Source organism: Suncus etruscus, chromosome 1 (genome assembly GCF_024139225.1).
Source record: "Suncus etruscus isolate mSunEtr1 chromosome 1, mSunEtr1.pri.cur, whole genome shotgun sequence".
NCBI lineage: Eukaryota > Metazoa > Chordata > Mammalia > Eulipotyphla > Soricidae > Suncus > Suncus etruscus.
In genome coordinates this window covers 73,546,767-73,563,948 of record NC_064848.1, presented here as the reverse complement: position 1 = coordinate 73,563,948, position 17,182 = coordinate 73,546,767, and the positions used below count along the sequence as shown (strand labels likewise).

At 35.8% G+C, this 17,182-nt stretch overlaps 1 protein-coding gene across 1 annotated transcript in view; it reads right to left on the bottom strand.

Annotated features, from left to right (window-relative positions):
- Positions 1-1,998: 1,998 nt before the first annotated feature.
- The window catches only part of PLPPR1 (phospholipid phosphatase related 1), a 257,000-nt gene continuing 241,816 nt past the window's right edge, over positions 1,999-17,182 (bottom strand). Inside the window, exons 4-5 of the mRNA XM_049773255.1 lie at positions 3,219-3,351; positions 1,999-2,075 (exon numbers count right to left, since the gene is read on the bottom strand). Coding sequence (XP_049629212.1) covers positions 1,999-2,075; positions 3,219-3,351 — 210 coding nt within the window. The remainder of the gene's footprint in view (positions 2,076-3,218; positions 3,352-17,182) is intronic.

The window sequence follows — 17,182 nt, the reverse complement described above, 5'->3', positions numbered from 1 at the left end:
GCATTTTGCAATATGTAGCTAGTGCAACATGAAAAGTGTATAGCCTTCAAGGACTCAAAAGGAGTACTTATAAAGAGTAGCAGACAAGTAATTACAATAATATGATAAATGCCTAGAAAAGGTATAAGACTGAATGGAGTCCTGGAAGAAGAGGTAGATCTATGGATTTATAAAGAGGAAAGTGTCTAAGCAACATTTTGAATAATGAGTAGGGTTTGGCCAGCTTTAATGGTTAAGGTGCGACAATGGGATATTTTGGGCAGAAAGAATAGCATATGAACAGGCATCAACTTGAACACTAGGAATCATTAAAATTTTTAAAGCAGGCAAACACTTTAGTCAAATTTTTGCTCCATAAAATCCTTCATAAAATGGTTAGTGGGGGCCGAGCAATAGTACAGCAGATAGGACACTTGTTTTGCATGTAAACAACCCCCATTAGTTCCCAGGCACCCTATATTATGGTCCTCTGAGATCTGCCAGGTGTGATACCTATGCAGAGGAAGGGGTTAGCCCAGAGTATAGCTGGGTGTGGCCTCAAAACAGCACACACTAACAAACCAAAACAAAGAAAGGACCAATGCATCTTGATATTGTGAAGTTTAGGTAAGTAAAGTCCAGTTGGAAAGTAAGATATAAAGGAATCCTATAAAGGATTAGGAATTTTTTGGTGCATTTTGCGGGGATATACCTGATGGTTCTCAGAACTTACTCCTGATTCTGTACTCTGGGATCACTCTTGCTATATGTGGTGTTGGGGATTGAGCCCAGCCAGCTGTGTGCAAAGCCAGTTCCCTACCTACAGTATTATCTCTCAGACCAAAAAGGGGCAAGAAATTGTAAAGGTCTAAACTTCTGGCTCACAAACATTAGCATGCATTAGAAGAACTAAGATGATTTGCTGCAAAACACAGATTATGAGGCCTCAAAATTCAGTAGATAAGGGATGAGGTGTAAGAATTTACATTGCTAACAAGTTCCCAGATGGCTTAGGGTGGCCTCCATGTTTATGAATTAATTAACTGGTCACATTTCTGCTGTTATAAAATTATATAGTAAGCCCAACAATCTTTCTTCCCTTTTTATGCTATTTCTTGCAGTAGCCTATGGTTTTTATATTGCCGGCACACTGTATACTTAGTCTAAGATCTCTTCTCTATGAAAAGTATCTCATGCTACTGAAATTGAGCTCATATTATTTAACTATTACTGGCTTATGTTGGTTTATTTGATAGACCCAAAGGGACAAATGTGTCATTGATCACAAAGAAAAGAAAGTATTGCTCCTTTGGGTAATTTCTACATTAATAGTGTTCTTCCTGTAACATGCCTTCATTCAATGCAGTGACTCAGGTGTGAATCTGGTGTTCTGCAATAAGCAATTAGCAAGCTTCATTCCTGGGTGGTGGTGTATTCTCTAATATACCTTAGGGAGCAAAGCCTGTTTTGCTAATAAATATAGGCAAATCTATATAAATGAGATGTCAGTTAATATTTTCCGTTCTATGGATCCTGTCTTAGCTTTGATGAGTTATATATTGGTATGTATTATCTTTGATGAGTAAAAATGACTGACTTGAAAAGACAATTACACTTAATTATAATATTCAATTTTTAATAAGTTATTTTAATTACCTGTACAGATAGAAGATCAAGCAGTAGTCAAGAAACTTGTCTTTAAACATTATATGTGTGTGTTTATTCATAATCCCTCATGTTTCTGACTCTCCTTGTCTACTCCTATCCTTTCTGGAAAAAGTTACTTTATCCTATTTCTATTAGTCCTCATCTGCACAATTAGGACTATACCCTATTTTATAGGTGACTATATTATATAATGTATATCAAGTGTCTGATCCAGTAAAGTAATAAATTAAAATAAATCAATAAATATTCTTATTTGTCTTAATTTATCCTTTATGATTTGTTATCTACTAACTATAATGAGAAGAAACCAAATTCTGGATATATTTGAAAATTATTATCATTTGGAAAAAACTATTTAGACAGTAATGGTATTTTGCTGATCAGAGGTTCTCCAATAAGCCTTCTGCTAACTGTCACTACAGGACATTCTGTAATATAACACAGGAAGTACTTTAGACTTTGAATGCTAAGGGAAGCTTTTATGAATTAAATTTTCTTAGGCTCTCAGCTCTTCTTATTTCCTCATTCCCATTCCAATACAAATTATTGCATATATGTATTGATCCAACCATTTGTCTTTGGAAGGAGAAAATTAACATTTTCTTTCAAAGGAAAGGAGTGAAATAAAGATTATAATAAACCAAAGAGTTGAGAGCCTGTTCATTCTGATACTCACTTTTTTTATTGTTCAAGTTTTAAAAATAGTTTCACTGGGGCTGGAGTGATAGCACAGCAGTAGGGCATTTACCTTGCACAAACCTGGGACTGACCAGGGTTCGTTCCCCGAGCCCTGCTGGGAGCGATTCTGAGTGCAAGACTAGGAATAGCCCCTGAGTGCCATCAGGTGTGGCCCAGATTCCCCGCCCCCACAAAAAAGTTGTAGTTTCATGATATTTACACTTTGGGTGATCATCTGGCTCCTATAAAAATCTAGTTAGATTTTTCTATGATCTTATCAAAATACTATAATTATTTATTGACTATTAATCATATAAGCAATATAAGACCCCTATGCTATGTAAACCCATTCATTCTCAAACATTATATCTATTTTACCATCGGTGTTTAATGAAAGTCCTAGAAGGAGAAATTTTTATAGTATACCATGATCAATCCTTCTCAAGGATACTAATACAACTAGTTGTTTCCTGAATCTGTGAAGGTATTGTTTTCAAGAACCTAATGATTAAGAATGTCCACACTTTGAAAAGTTCTCAGTATAACAAAATTACCAGGTGCAAATTCTTGGTCAGGAAATTTGATGATTTTAAATTTTATTTTATTGAGCTTTCCTTCTGTTTCCACCTTTATCTGACTCAGTTAAAAGATGTATGGTAATATCTTCTAAATATTAAAATACATAACATGAGAAATATTTAATATGCTATGGCTTCACTTAGAAAATGAAAAATTTGATACATGATTCAGTTTATGTCCTTTCTGGATTATTTCTGAAGCAATTTTTGATTGACAGTTGGCACTTCCATAAATTAGTTTAGTTTTTTTTATGAAGTATGTTAGTAAAGTTTTTCTAAAATTGAGGGCTCAGTTCAGCATGGCCCTGTACTCACCTATGAATCTTATTATCCTTCGGAGCAAAGGGTTCAGATAACAGCATTCTCCAGTCAAAATTGTTTTCTCCTGGGCAATCAGAGATTCTCTGGTTGATTTTATGAAATACATGGATATCTCACCAATAAAAATCTGGGGAAGGAATGTTTAAGAAATATCAAAACGGAGGGCTCTCTGATGAAAAATAAAACAGTGGCTTAACATCTTTTTAAATAAAAGTCCTGTAAAGATATATTATAAAGATGGAAAGTTAGTTTGTATCAAACATCAAATAAATTACAAAAGGTTATAATTAACAAGTTAGTATTCAGGCTATAAAATTATATTGTAAGATGGTATAAAATATAAGTTTAAGTACTATACTGTAAATATAATTCAAAATAAGTTACTGCAAGAATTGAATTTAACTCCCAAATGAATTTGCAATATGAGGAATAACAATGATAGCCAAAGCACACAACAAAGCATTATATATGCATATCACTATAAGTTATTACTTGATTATGTGGTTTATACCATTATTTACATGATAAATTATTCTATCATGTTTAAACTATATTTTTTCTACTCTGGATTGGCTGACAGTCTCTTTATCATTGGTATTTTTCTTGTTATCTTTTTCTAATGCAGTTAAATCTTAGTGACCTTTTATTGATTAAAAGATCCTTCATGAGACTACATGATATATTTATTCATTATTCTTATAATGATTAGTAAATCTTATACTTAATTAAAATAAGTCAAGGGCTTGGACAAGATATTAACAATTCTGAAGTTACCAGTTACAGTCTGAGAACCATCAATAAAAACAAAGTTGCTAATTACCATTATCTCTAGAAATTATATTCTTTATCATAGTTTAAGTTGTGCTCATAAGACTCTCATGTAGACATTATTGTTGCTTTTGTGCAAGGCTAAATAACTCACCTTTCAGAGCATCAAACTTTATCAAAGAGGTGGCACTGAAATTGGTATCTAGAGCAACTGAATCCACACTTCTTATTATGCAGTATTTTTATTTTACTAATTCCAAAATATCCCCAAAAGATTGTGATATTACAAATGCTTTTATGAGCTACAGTTGTACTTTATTAGAAGTAGCAATCTTTTAATAATTCTCATGCATTATATTTTTATGTAATTATATATTATCTTTTGAGATGAATAAAAATGATGGCATCATAAAGTGGTATATGAACAAACTGGAGAGGTAGTATAGGGTGTATACTATCTTGTCAATATATATTGTCTTGCACAAAATAAATAGATACAAATATAATATTATATATAATACATATTATGAGTAATATATATTATATAATATATAATATTATAGAACTTGAAATTGTGAATTTTTATTTACTTTTATTTTAGGTTTCTGGTCTATACTCAGCAGTGTGTGGATCAAAGCTGAGTCAACAACATGCAAGTCATATGACTTAATTTCTTCACTATCTCTCCAGTCCCAAGCTAGCATTTTAAAGCTAGAATCACTCATAGATGTTCCCCCTGCCTTTTATGAATGAAATAAAGATCTTGGGCATATGCCCACAGTATCTGGAGCAGCATTAGAAGGTGGTATAATAGTTCCATTTCTACTAAACTATAATATCCTATACTGTTGTACCATGAGTCTTCAGCATTTAAAACATATTTTTAATATATTTTCTATGTTCTTAACATTAAGACAAATTCAACAGCTATTTTTATTCAGAAACAAAATTTTGGTGAGAAACTATAAGTGTTGCCTGTGTGTGTTTTTCCACTGTCCTGTCTCCTGAACCTCTTGGAAGTGGGCCGAAAAGGGCCCAGAAAATGGCTCTCCCAGAGGCTCCAGAAGAGCATGGCCACTCCGCTTCACTTCACAACTGTGCACTCTTTTTAACCAATGAACCCCACCACAACACGCAGAAAAAAAATCACACTACAAGTGTGACAATGGGGAAACCTCGCAGGCAAACACCATGCACAGCGAATGAAGACGATAGTGTGGATGACCTAAAAAATTACAACCATCTGATTAACCTCTCGGATAAGGTGTTTAGACTAGAAATGAGGAAGATGTTTGTAGAACTCAAAGAAAGCATAGATCGATCTGAACAGAAAACAAAGACAGAAATCAGAAAACTCCAAACTAAAATAACAGATCTGAAAAACATGGTAGCTCAACTGAAAACCTCAGTGCATGGCCTCACCAGCACGGTAACAGCAGCTGAGGACAGAATTAAAGTGCTGGAAGATGAGATGCAGAAAAACTCAACACAGCAGAAGAAATTGGAAAAGAACCTTAAGACAAATGATCAGGCAATGGAAAATGTACTCAAGGAATGTGAACAGATGAAAATAGAAGTCTTTGATAAACTCAACAGAAACAACATAAGAATCATTGGAGTCCCAGAGGCCCAGGTAGGAGATCTCCAGGAAGAATCAACTGTCAAAGACATCATCAAAGAGTTAAAGACTACATGCAATCAAATCCTGCATGCCCGAAGAGTACCAGCTAAAAGAGACCCAAAGAAAAACACCCCAAGACACATCCTCGTTACGATGATAAATCCCACAGATAGAAATAGAATTCTGAAAGCAGCAAGATCAAAAAAGGAAATTACATTTAAAGGACCATCCCTAAGACTTATAGCAGACATGTCACAAGAAACTCTCAAGGCCAGAAGACAGTGGTGGGGTATTGTGACAAGACTGAATCAAATGTGTTCCTCACCGAGAATATTGCACTCACCCTGACTCATGTTCAGGTTTGAAGGAAAGAGACATAGTTTTATGGACAAACAACAGCTCAGAAACTTCACAAATGAAAAACCAGCCTTAAAGGAAAAACTGAAAGGTCTACTTTAAGACAAGAGAGACCAACAAACACAGCAAACTTATCTACCAAGATGACATTAAATCCTATGACAATCATCTCCCTCAATGTCAATGGACTAAATTCACCAACTAAAAGACACAGAGTGGCAAAATGCATCAAAAAGATGAATGCAACCTTCTGCTGCCTACAAAAAACACACCTGAATAGTCAGAACAAACAAAGTCAAAATCAAAGGCTGGAGGAAAATCATCAAATCAAACAACACCCTTAAAAAAGCTGGGGTGGCCATATTAATATCTGATGACACCAACTTTATACTCAGAAAAGTTGTAAGGGAAAAGGTGGACACTATGTACTTATCAAGGGATATGTGCAACAGGAAGAAATGAGACTATTAAACATATATGCACCCAATGAGAGACCAGCAAATTATCTAATACAATTACTGACAAATCTGAAAGAAGACATCAATAATAACACAATAATTGTGGGAGACCTCAACACGGCCCTATCAACACTTGATAGGTCAACCAGACTGAAACCCAACAAAAACATACTAGCCCTGAAAAGAGTAATGGAAGAAAGAGGACTAGTAGATATATATAGGACACTCCACCCCCAAAAATCTGGATACACATTTTTCTCCAATGTACATGGGTCATTCTCCAGGATAGACTACATGCTGACACATAAAACATACCTTCATAAAATCAAAAGGATAGAAATCTTTCAGGCTACCTTTGCTGAAAGGCTCTGAAATTAGATGTGAACTACAAAGGCAAAGAGAAGAAAAACTTTAACAATTGGAAATTAAACAGGCTGCTACTGAACAACCAGTGGGTCTGAGATGAAATCAAAACTTTCCTGGAAACAAATGATAATGAAGATACAAACTGCCAGAATCTATGGGACACAGCAAAAGCAGTCCTGAGAGGTAAAGTTATAGCTTTTCAAGCATACATCAGGAAGGAAGAAGGGATCTACCTGAATAGCTTAATGACACAGCTCATAGAATTAGAAAGTGCTCAACAAAAGGACCTAAAAATAGGGAGACAGAAGGAAATAACAAAGCTGAAAGCAGAACTCAATGAAGTAGAAAACCAAAAAGCAATCCGAAAGATCAACGAAAGTAGAAGTTGATTCTTTGAAAAAAATAAACAAGATTGATAGGCCATTAGCAAAACTCACAAGAGAGAGAGAGAAACCTGATAACCCATATTAGAAATGAAAAGGGGGAGATCACGACAGATATTGCAGAGATCCAAAGGTTAATCAGAGAATACTTTGAGAAACTTTATGCTACTAAACATGAGAACCTAGAAGAAATGGATAAATTCTTGGACACTTATAACCTTCCACAGTTAAGTAAGGAGGATGTAGCATATCTAAATACCCCCATCACTATTGAGAACCATGTATCCTGAATTCATCATTATACATGGTTCTGTCTTAGAGACTGAATTTCTTGGATAAGTAATGGATAACTAGTCAGACAAAATCTGAGAATGCATGAACTTGTTGCCATGGAAACATACAGGATACCTTTTCCTTGATTGGGTAGAATTTTTTTTTCCTTTTTATGTGGGATAATAGTTATTTGTGACCTAAGAATAATTTTGGAATAATTTCTATTAATATCAATTCTCAAGTTAGTTGTACTGATCTGAGTTGTGTTTTGTTCATAATAAAAGTAAAGTGAATCTGAAAAATAAAAGAAAAAGAAAAAAATTTTTTAGGGCCAGCGAGATAATTAAGGTGCTTGCCTTGCACATGGCTGACCCAGGTTTATTTATTTAAAAAGCACCACATTTGGTCTTTCAAGAACTTCCAGCAGTGTTTCCTGATCCAGAAAAAATGCCTGAGCATCCCTGGATATGACAACCCCCCAATGAAACAAAACAAACTTTATTCAGAAGGAAGAACAAAAGAGTGAATATTTTATGTGTACTGTCTTACATCCTTTAACATTCCTGTAGATTAAGTTTTAGGGTGATCTCTAACCTTTTGCCCACCTCCCCTGGAGATAAATAAAATCTGACTAGTGTACCTTTGACATGAAAAACTGTTGGTTCTAATTGACATTGGTATAAAATGGAAAAGGCATATGAAGCAAAATATTATTTAATAATAGAAAAATCAAAGTAAAATGATTACATAGGCCTAAGCTAATTATTTTGACAATGCAGTCATTAAACCTTAGTTTCCATCAACATAACAATAAATTTATCCCATAACATTCTAAAAAGTGAAAATTACTTGGAATTAGAAGACATTATCTATCCTTAGCCAGACATAGATTGGACAGATGTATTAGATAATGTAATCCTTTGTAGTCTGAAGCAGAGAGAAATCAATGAGGAAAGTACAGTGAGACCCTGAAAAGGCCAGACAAGCAGATTGTAAGTGGCACAGAATTTTTTCAGAGGGAGATCAGCAGATTAGTATTGGAGAGGTACAGGCAGAAAAGAATTCTAGGTTGATATATATCTAAAATATTGGGAACAATCTGTGTTGGCAGGGATGTGTTGAAAGGGAAATTTCATCCACTGCTGGTGGTAGTGTTGTCTGGTTTTACCCCTATGGAAAACAGTATGAGGGGTTCTCAATAAGCTTAGAATTGAGCTGCCGTATGATACAAAAATTTCACCTTCTTAACCTATGGCCCTAATTTCTCTGAAGGAAGCAAATCAGAACTTTAACAACAAACTTAAATGGGCCAGGGGGGCAAAGGTGGTGGTATAGAATGCACTCTGGGATCATTGGTAAAGGGAGGTCAACAGTGGTGGTGGGAATGATCCTGACTCACTGTGTATCTGAAATTCAATTATGAAGAACTCTGTAGATCACAATGGTTTCAATAAAATAAAATTTTAAAAAATAATTTCTTAAATTCTAGAAGTGTCCTTGAAATTCCCTCCTATTTACTAAAAAGGTAAAAAGGAAAGTGAAAATATGTAAAAAAAAAAAAAAAGACCACTACACACAGGCTATTCTTTCTTAAAAAATTTGTGCACATTTATACATATATAAAAGTCTAAATAAAATCAGTCACTCCAAGGCACAGCAGTGCAAACTCAACTTGTTACTCAGAGGGTGTAGGAGTCAAATAAATTCATATGTGAAATGACCAAGACTCCATGTCAAAGGTGAAAGTATAAAAACTGTTACTAATAACCAATAATTTTCAAGTCAAAGTTGAGGTGTGGAGCTTAAAATAAGATCAGGTAAGAGTATCTTCCTTAATTCTGAGGAAGAATATATACTAATATATAATCTAGTTATTGACAATGCCTGAAATATATTGAGTGACAAAGAGGGTTATTTTATAACTAAAAGAATAATACCCAGATTTTAGTGAAGAGTAACTTCCAGAGAAATTCCTGGTAAAATAATGCATCACTCAGATTCCAGTGAGTGGTGATAGTTAATTTCCATTATTTTACTAATCAGACACACATAGGATATTACCTATCATGTATATTTCTTCACCCATGGAGGCTATCATTTTAGACTTGAGTGAGAGAAGGGAAGGAAGTAGGAAAGAGGAGGAGGAAAAGGAGCAAGCATGAGAGAGAGAATGTGAGCGAAAGAGCCATTTTGTGCTTGATATCAGATTTATGAGTCTGGTTTTGGCAATAACTGGATTCCTCCATCTGTATCTTTGCTACACACTCTGCTTTACTATGTTGCTCAGAGACCAGCTGGGGCATGTGACATACACCATGTGTTTGGTCCTGGTTGCCCTGCCTATGATGGCCTTTCTGATTGCTGGCTAGTAAACGTCATATTATTCAGAGCAAACAAGAATAATCTCTGATGACAAATTATAAGGCCAAATCTTTGATCAGGCAGTGAATGAACTGTAGCTGAATTCTAGAAATGCATTCCTTCCTACTCCCAAGCTATGATGAATACCAGTCCAAGTGATATTAAGACATTTGGAGAATAGTAAATATACTTCAAGTAAACAAATAATTTTCATGTTGATCTAGTTGTTTTTGAAATAATAAAAAAATTCATGGCAAATAAACAACTTTGAAACAGTGCATCAGTTGGTGTTACCCTTTTGTTTTCCTGTATTATCTTTAAGACTATTTCTTTATCAATGTTTCTACAGTTCTGTTAAATGATAAATAAGAGATATAAATAAAAGAAGATAGAAATGTTTTCAGATTTTTCTTTGTTTTAGAATTTATAAGGTGGATGAAATGATGGACATTAAATGATTCTGCTTACCAGTTCTTTATTTTTCTTTTAATGGCTAATTATTTTTAATAATATCTTTATTTAAGCACCATGATTACGAGCATGTTTGTAGTTGGGTTTCTGTTATAAAAAAGAAAACACCTTCACCAGTGCAACTTTCCCACCACCAATGCTCCCATCTCTCTCCTCCCCCACCACCTGCCTGTATTTCAGACAGGCTATAACCAGTCTCCAGAAACTTGTGAGAGGAATTAGCTAATAGTATATGTGGTTGTCATTACAGAGGACCCCTAAAATTTCTGGAATGTGGCTTTTCTATTTTGTTTTGTTTTTATCATACCTTGCTGTGATCCAGGCTTACTCCAGGTTCTATTCTAGGGATTATTTCTGGCATAAACATTTCTGGAGGGTAATATTCAGGTCAGTGAATGTGTGCAAGGGAAGCACCTTACCCCCAACACAATCTCTATGGACAGAGAGAATAAAATTTTGGTTTACATATTTTATTTGGGTGGCTCAGGTTTAGACAATAACAACACTGTTGCTGTTTCCTAAATCTAAGTGGAATAGAAATTCTAATTCTCTTATTTCTTTATGTATGACTTTACAAAAGTAATTAAACGTGTCTGATTCTTTCTTTTTGATGATTTGTCTTGTCACAACCTTCTCTTGGCTTCAGTTTCTCATCTGCTATACTAGAAAGCAACTAATGTGCATCATCTCTAACATATATTGGTTTTGTGACACACAAATCAGTGTTTAAGGGCTACTACTAGTAGTAATAGTACTGTTTGTGTGGTGGTGGAAGTGTCACTCCTGGCATTGCTCAGGGGACCATATGATCCTGGACCTCCTGCATACAAAGCTTGCAATCCAGACATTTACAATAGAAGATCATATTAGAGGGTTGGTTAATTAAAACTGAAATTAGGGCTTCACTCTTGGCCCCATTGGAGAAGCTCTCCAAGTCTAGCGTGCTTTCTTGTAATATTTTTCCAGTCTTGATTCACTTTTATAATTCCATGGACCTCTGTAGCTATCAAGTAATTTTCCCTTAAGACAAGGTTAATGCAGACTACACCAGAGTCAATACATCTTCTATTTTTGTCACCAGGGCTCATAAAAAACAACAGAGGATGACAATCAAATTTTCTTCTGAGAAAGAGGAGAAAATTTTTTCCACAATTCCCAAGTTTAGCGTACAAGATGGTTTCAGTTCTGGGGTTATTAGATGCTTCAACATTCCCCTAGTAGGTTTCTATAGACAAGAACAGTCTCAAGTTGAAGTGCATTTTGTGGTGGTTTTTGTTTAAAATCACTAATTTAACTAGTTTTGACTGTCAACGTCTTCATACTCACTTTAATCTGTACATTGAGTGCTATTGACAAATGATCTAAAGAGAGTGCTGATCCACTTGCTTAATGAGCTTTGGTTGGCTCAAGAGCACTTGACTTCTGTTTGATTGCAAGTAAGTTTAAGTGACACTTCTGATGCCTTTGATAGCTAAAGACTTCTATGGGATGGAAGTAGTTTTGGATGATGGCACTTTGAAAATACTTTAGCAACAAGGATAAGAACTATTTGGAGGGGCTGGAGAGATAGCATAGAGGCAGGGTGTTTGCCTTGCGTGCAGAAGGATGGTGGTTTGAATCCCGGCATCCCATATGGTCCCCTGAGCCTTCCAGGAGCGATTTCTGAGCATAGAGCCAGGAGCAGTAACCCCTGAGCGCTGCTGAGTGTGACCCAAAAACCAAAAAAAATATTTTGAGGGTTGGGGTCTCCTGAAATTTTACTGGAGGGGATTGTTTTATCCTACTTGTGTCATATCTTTACTTGAGACCTATTATAAGAAGTAGTCCAAAGTGGCATAGTTCCCTTTATAAGCATTGTATTCTATGCTTTTCTATTCTTTCTAGTCAGTAGATATAAAAGAAATGAAACTTCAGATTGAAGATAGCAGAACTATCTTCAATAAAAAGAGAATTCATTGTGATCATCAGGTAAATTTGTTATCATATATTTTTAAACAAACAATGATTTACTTTTTAAGAATCAACTGATCAAAACTCCTAAACACAATAATCTAGTCATCCTTCAGAAGAAGGTGCATCTCAAAGGTGGCAAGCACATCTCTGTGGGACAGCATCAGGAGTCAAATAATTTGTATGAAGCACTTCTATTTTGCAGTATGGACAGCAAATGAGAAAATAAATTTTCTTTTTCATGTTGTTTTCCCTGTGTACAACTATGTATGGTTGATATTTATAAATCTCTTCCATAACAAGTATACATTGAAAAAATGTACATTAGCAATAGAAAACTATGATCATGAATGGCCAAAAACAACAACAACAACAACAACAAAAACAAACAAAAAAAAACTACGAACAAACCCTCAACAGAAAAACAACAACAACAAGGTTATATGAGGGTGAGCTAAAGATGTGAGTGGTAAAGTGTTAACAGGAGTTTTAGCAGATGAGACTGGAGCCTGGGAGAGGAGAGGAGATTAGAAGGCAGCATGGGGTCCTACAATGTCTCCTTTGCTCCCGCAGCTGCGGCCCTCATCAGCCAGCCAACAGACGCTCATTGAGAGCGCACTTTGTGACCCACGCTGTGCTTTCGGCCTTTTACACTTGCTGTAAGAGCTTATGGTCCCAAATCCACTCTCACCCCTCCCAAATGTAGAGTCACAATTTCCTCCGAATTGTGCCTTTCTATCTAATTGCGTTTGTTTCTTCCTTTCCCAGCACATTCTAAATGAGTTTCCGCCAGGCCTGCGTGCTCACTTGCATGCACTCTGTGAGTTGTTTCAATGCTCTGGGGCCGGGAGTCATAGATTCTGCCGCCTCCATACTAAATACTCTCCTGTCACTTTGTTGTGAGACCAAGAAAAAAGTCTAATAGGCGCTTTCACATGCCTTGTGGCACTGGGGTTGAGATCAAATCAAGGTAAATCAGATTCTCTGCTGAGTTAAATCCTCTTATCCAAACAGGCGCTCAGTCCTTGACTAGAGTAGACAGAAGTTAATTCTGGAGGCCTGAGGCAGTTGGTGGCTAGTTTCCACTTGGTCAGAAGGCATCCTGTAGATTTCTTTGAAGTGGGGGGCCACCTCTTTTGGATAAACAGTCCTAGACACTATAAATCCCGTAAGCTCTAACCGTTCCTAAAGATCTGAGACAGCTGTGGCTTGGCTCCTTGATGCTGATATTTGCTGACAGCAAAGCATGGAAGAAGAAATAGGAAATGGCAGGTCAAACAGAGGACTGAGTTTTTTCTGTCTTGCCTTTCCTGTAGGTCTCTGCATTTATGAATGGACTTGGTGAAACCCCTCCACAGAGAAACATAGCAGGGTGCTAGGTTTTTCTAAGATTAATATGCTTGAAAATGTGCAAAAATAGCTCAACACAGGTCTTTTGAAAAAATAAATGGTCGATGTTACTATTGTACAAAAACTCAAAAGGAGTGTGGTTTTTCTATTCCTAAGAAATCAGTAAATGAGTTTAAAAAGGAATTAAATAAACTTTTGGGGTTTGAAGAGAAAGTTTAATGGACTGGGGCACATTCTTTGCATGCAGGAGACTTGAGTTTGTTCCTAACGACTGCATGGTTCCCTGGGTACCAAGCTGGGAGTAGCTATGAACATCATTGACTGTGGCACCCCATAGTCTACACCACAATATAAAAATACCTTAATTCTGTGAATTACTTGACTAAGCATAGAGGTGTAGAAATAAACTCCAGAAAGAAAGATGAAAATTGGGTATTTGATTTTATCAATCTTATCAGCATTCTTGAAATTTTAGAATTGAAAACTTCCTAAATATCATTCAGCACAACTTCTCCTTTTATTTAAAGACAAAAAAGCTAAGCCTGAGTAAACCAGATGAGTCACTAGAAGTCAAATCGTGACTAAGGGCAGGCATAACTGGCTGTGGTCTTGACAAATCAAGAGAAAGAATGAGTCTGTAGCACGAATGGATGCAAGCTCTTGAGCAGAGGCTGTATTGAGTTAAGCACTTACCATAGTGCTCAACAAAGACTGCTCTTTGACAAGGCATATCTCTTTAAGATGGAACAGAAGAAATGAGCAGAGCTCTTTCCTCCCAGGAATTGCCAGTAGGAATCAGAAGAGTTGTTTTGTGTCCCGCTGTTACTTATTTTCAGGGTTTAGGGAGAGATCAAGTACTAACAGCAAGGTTCCACAGCCATCTGATTCTCTGCCATTAACCCATCAGCTGCAATCAACGCTGGTTCCTAGCAATGCACCTCTTTTGGGAAGAAAATAAAAGTGGAACCAAATGGGTGGCCATCTGTCCAATCACATGGCAGAACTAGCTCAGATCTTCAGCAAGTCATTCCACCCTGTCAAGTCTTAAAACTTTCAATGAAGTAAAAGGAATTGGATGCCCACTCACTTTGTCTAGGAAAAGATATTCTTTTTCTATTTGGCTGGGCTGTTGCACCATGGTGAACACAAATTAGACAAGGACTATAGAATACATGTAAACAAATGATGTTATTCTTACCATTATCATTTACATAATATTTTTCAGCATGTAGTTGGGGTCCTGCTAGTATTACTGATTTGCTACATATTTTACCTAGTGAATCAAGGTTCCATAACTGTGAGAATAATAGTATAGGTTCTCATATCTTTCTTATTTCTTCCTTCCCCTCCCTCCCTCCCTCCCTCCCTCCCTCCCTCCCTCCCTCCCTCCCTCCCTCCCTCCCTCCTTCCTTCCTTCCTTCCTTCCTTCCTTCCTTCCTTCCTTCCTTCCTTCCTTCCTTCCTTCCTTCCTTCCTTCCTTCTTTTTTTTCTCACATCCAGTGATGCTCAGAGCTTACTTATGAGTCTATGCTCAGGGATCACTCCTAGTTGGCTTGGGGGAACATAAGAGATGCCGACGATTGAATTTGGGTAGTCCACTTACAAGGCAATGCCTTACTCGCTGTACCATCACTACTGCCCCCCAGTAGTATAGGTTCTCAGGTCAATCCATCCGTATCTATATGTGTCATTTGGGGAAAAGAATTGGTAGAAGAGAGATAACCAAAATTTATAATCTTTGAAAGGAGAGTTATTGCTGACAAACTTAGAATGAAAGTTTATCATTTTTTTAGAGAGAAAAATGCTTTCTGAATTTCTGCTTTCTATTTTTGGTCACACATATTTTTATTAGAATTAATGTTCAAGTTTTATTAAAGTATGATCAGTTAATTATTCCTAGGATAATTCGAACATAAAATTTATTTTAAAATAATTTTTCAATTTGTAATTAATACAGTTATTTAGAATTTAAAAATACATACAAATATAAAAGGAAAGAAAAATTACTTTATTATTAGCAATTGAATATCAGCACTACAAAGTCAAAGTTTATTGCTTATTAGTCTTTTAATTTATAACTATAAATTGAGAATTTTCTTGCAATATAACAGGAAATAATCATTGGGTCTATTACTACATATTCAGATCTCAGCCAGCCACATCCTAGGTTTGTCACTGGCTCATTTGGAAGGAACCAAGACTCCCAACTGACCAGTATCACATCCTCCCTTTTAGCATGTGTCCTTGCTGTGCTCCAGCAGAGCAGTACAGTGTGGGGACAAGATGTCAGACATATCAGAGAATGCAGAAGTCAGCCTGCTTAAAAGTTACATGCCTTGGGTTGATTCCATGTTTTGTGAATAATTGTGTTATGAACAGAGGAGTATAAATCTCCTCTTAAATTAATACTTTCATAGTCTTTGGATAAATTCCTAGAAGTGGTATGCTGGATCATAAGGAATTTCTATTTTTATTTTTAAAAGCATAGTCATACAGCATTTTGGAGAGGCACAATATAGAAACAACAAAACTAAATCCCTAGACTTGGTAAAACAATGAGTGGTTACTAGAGGGAAAGGGGGGGAGAGGGGGAAGAATGGGGCATGAAATTAAGCACCCGGCATATTTGAAACACAATAACTCAATGAGAGATAAAAAGTTTCAAGTGCTAACATGCAGCAACAACTCCGCAGGCATAGCTTCTAAGGTACTGCAATGAATATGCTAAATTTCCAGACTCACTGAACTTAGAAGTCATAGCTTGGCACTAATTCAAATAATTATACTTCTCTGAATTCAAATTTAATTCAATCAACTTAGCAACTTAGTTGATACATATCATCTTTTTTTCTTTTTCCCGGGATATAGAGCCAGAAAATTAAAGATAGATTTTTTTATAGAAGAAATAAAGATTATGCCCACAATAATTTTTCTAGACCTTTAAAATATTTTAACATTAGATGACAACTATGTTTAACTGTTATTAAAGGTGTATCAAAAATGTAACTATCCTCAAATTTTAAGTGGGTGCATTTAACCTCAAATTTTAAGTGGGTGCATTTTAAGGATTAGAGTCAAAGGAGCACAGTAAAAACAGTGTTAGAGTGGCAATTGTTGTTTGCATAGGCCCACCAAAATATGAGAGGCATGGAAAGGAATAACCTTGGCCTAAATACAAAGAGATCCTACCCCTGATATATGCATGTACATGGAAATGTAAAAAATACTATGCCTCTAATGTTTAAGGAGTTATGTAAGTTTTATGGCTTTAGATTGCCTTGTGTGCTGTTAAGAAATATTATAATGTGCTACAATCTGGGGACTTGAGGGACAAAGTAATTGTACATGGATTCTGTTTTATTTATCTTAATGTTCTTTGGCTGAAAGTTCAAAGTTAAGATATCAGCAAGGGGACTTCTTCTGAGAATTATGTTATGGGTGATTGTCCTTCCACTGTAACTTTACCTTGTCCTCTTTCTTTGCATCTTTGTTCTCATAATTCAAAATAAAAAAATTAAAAAAAAGAGAAAACCATTCAAATATGTAAAATATGAGAGATGAATCTGCATATGAAATGAAGGACGTGAAGCCACATTTCCT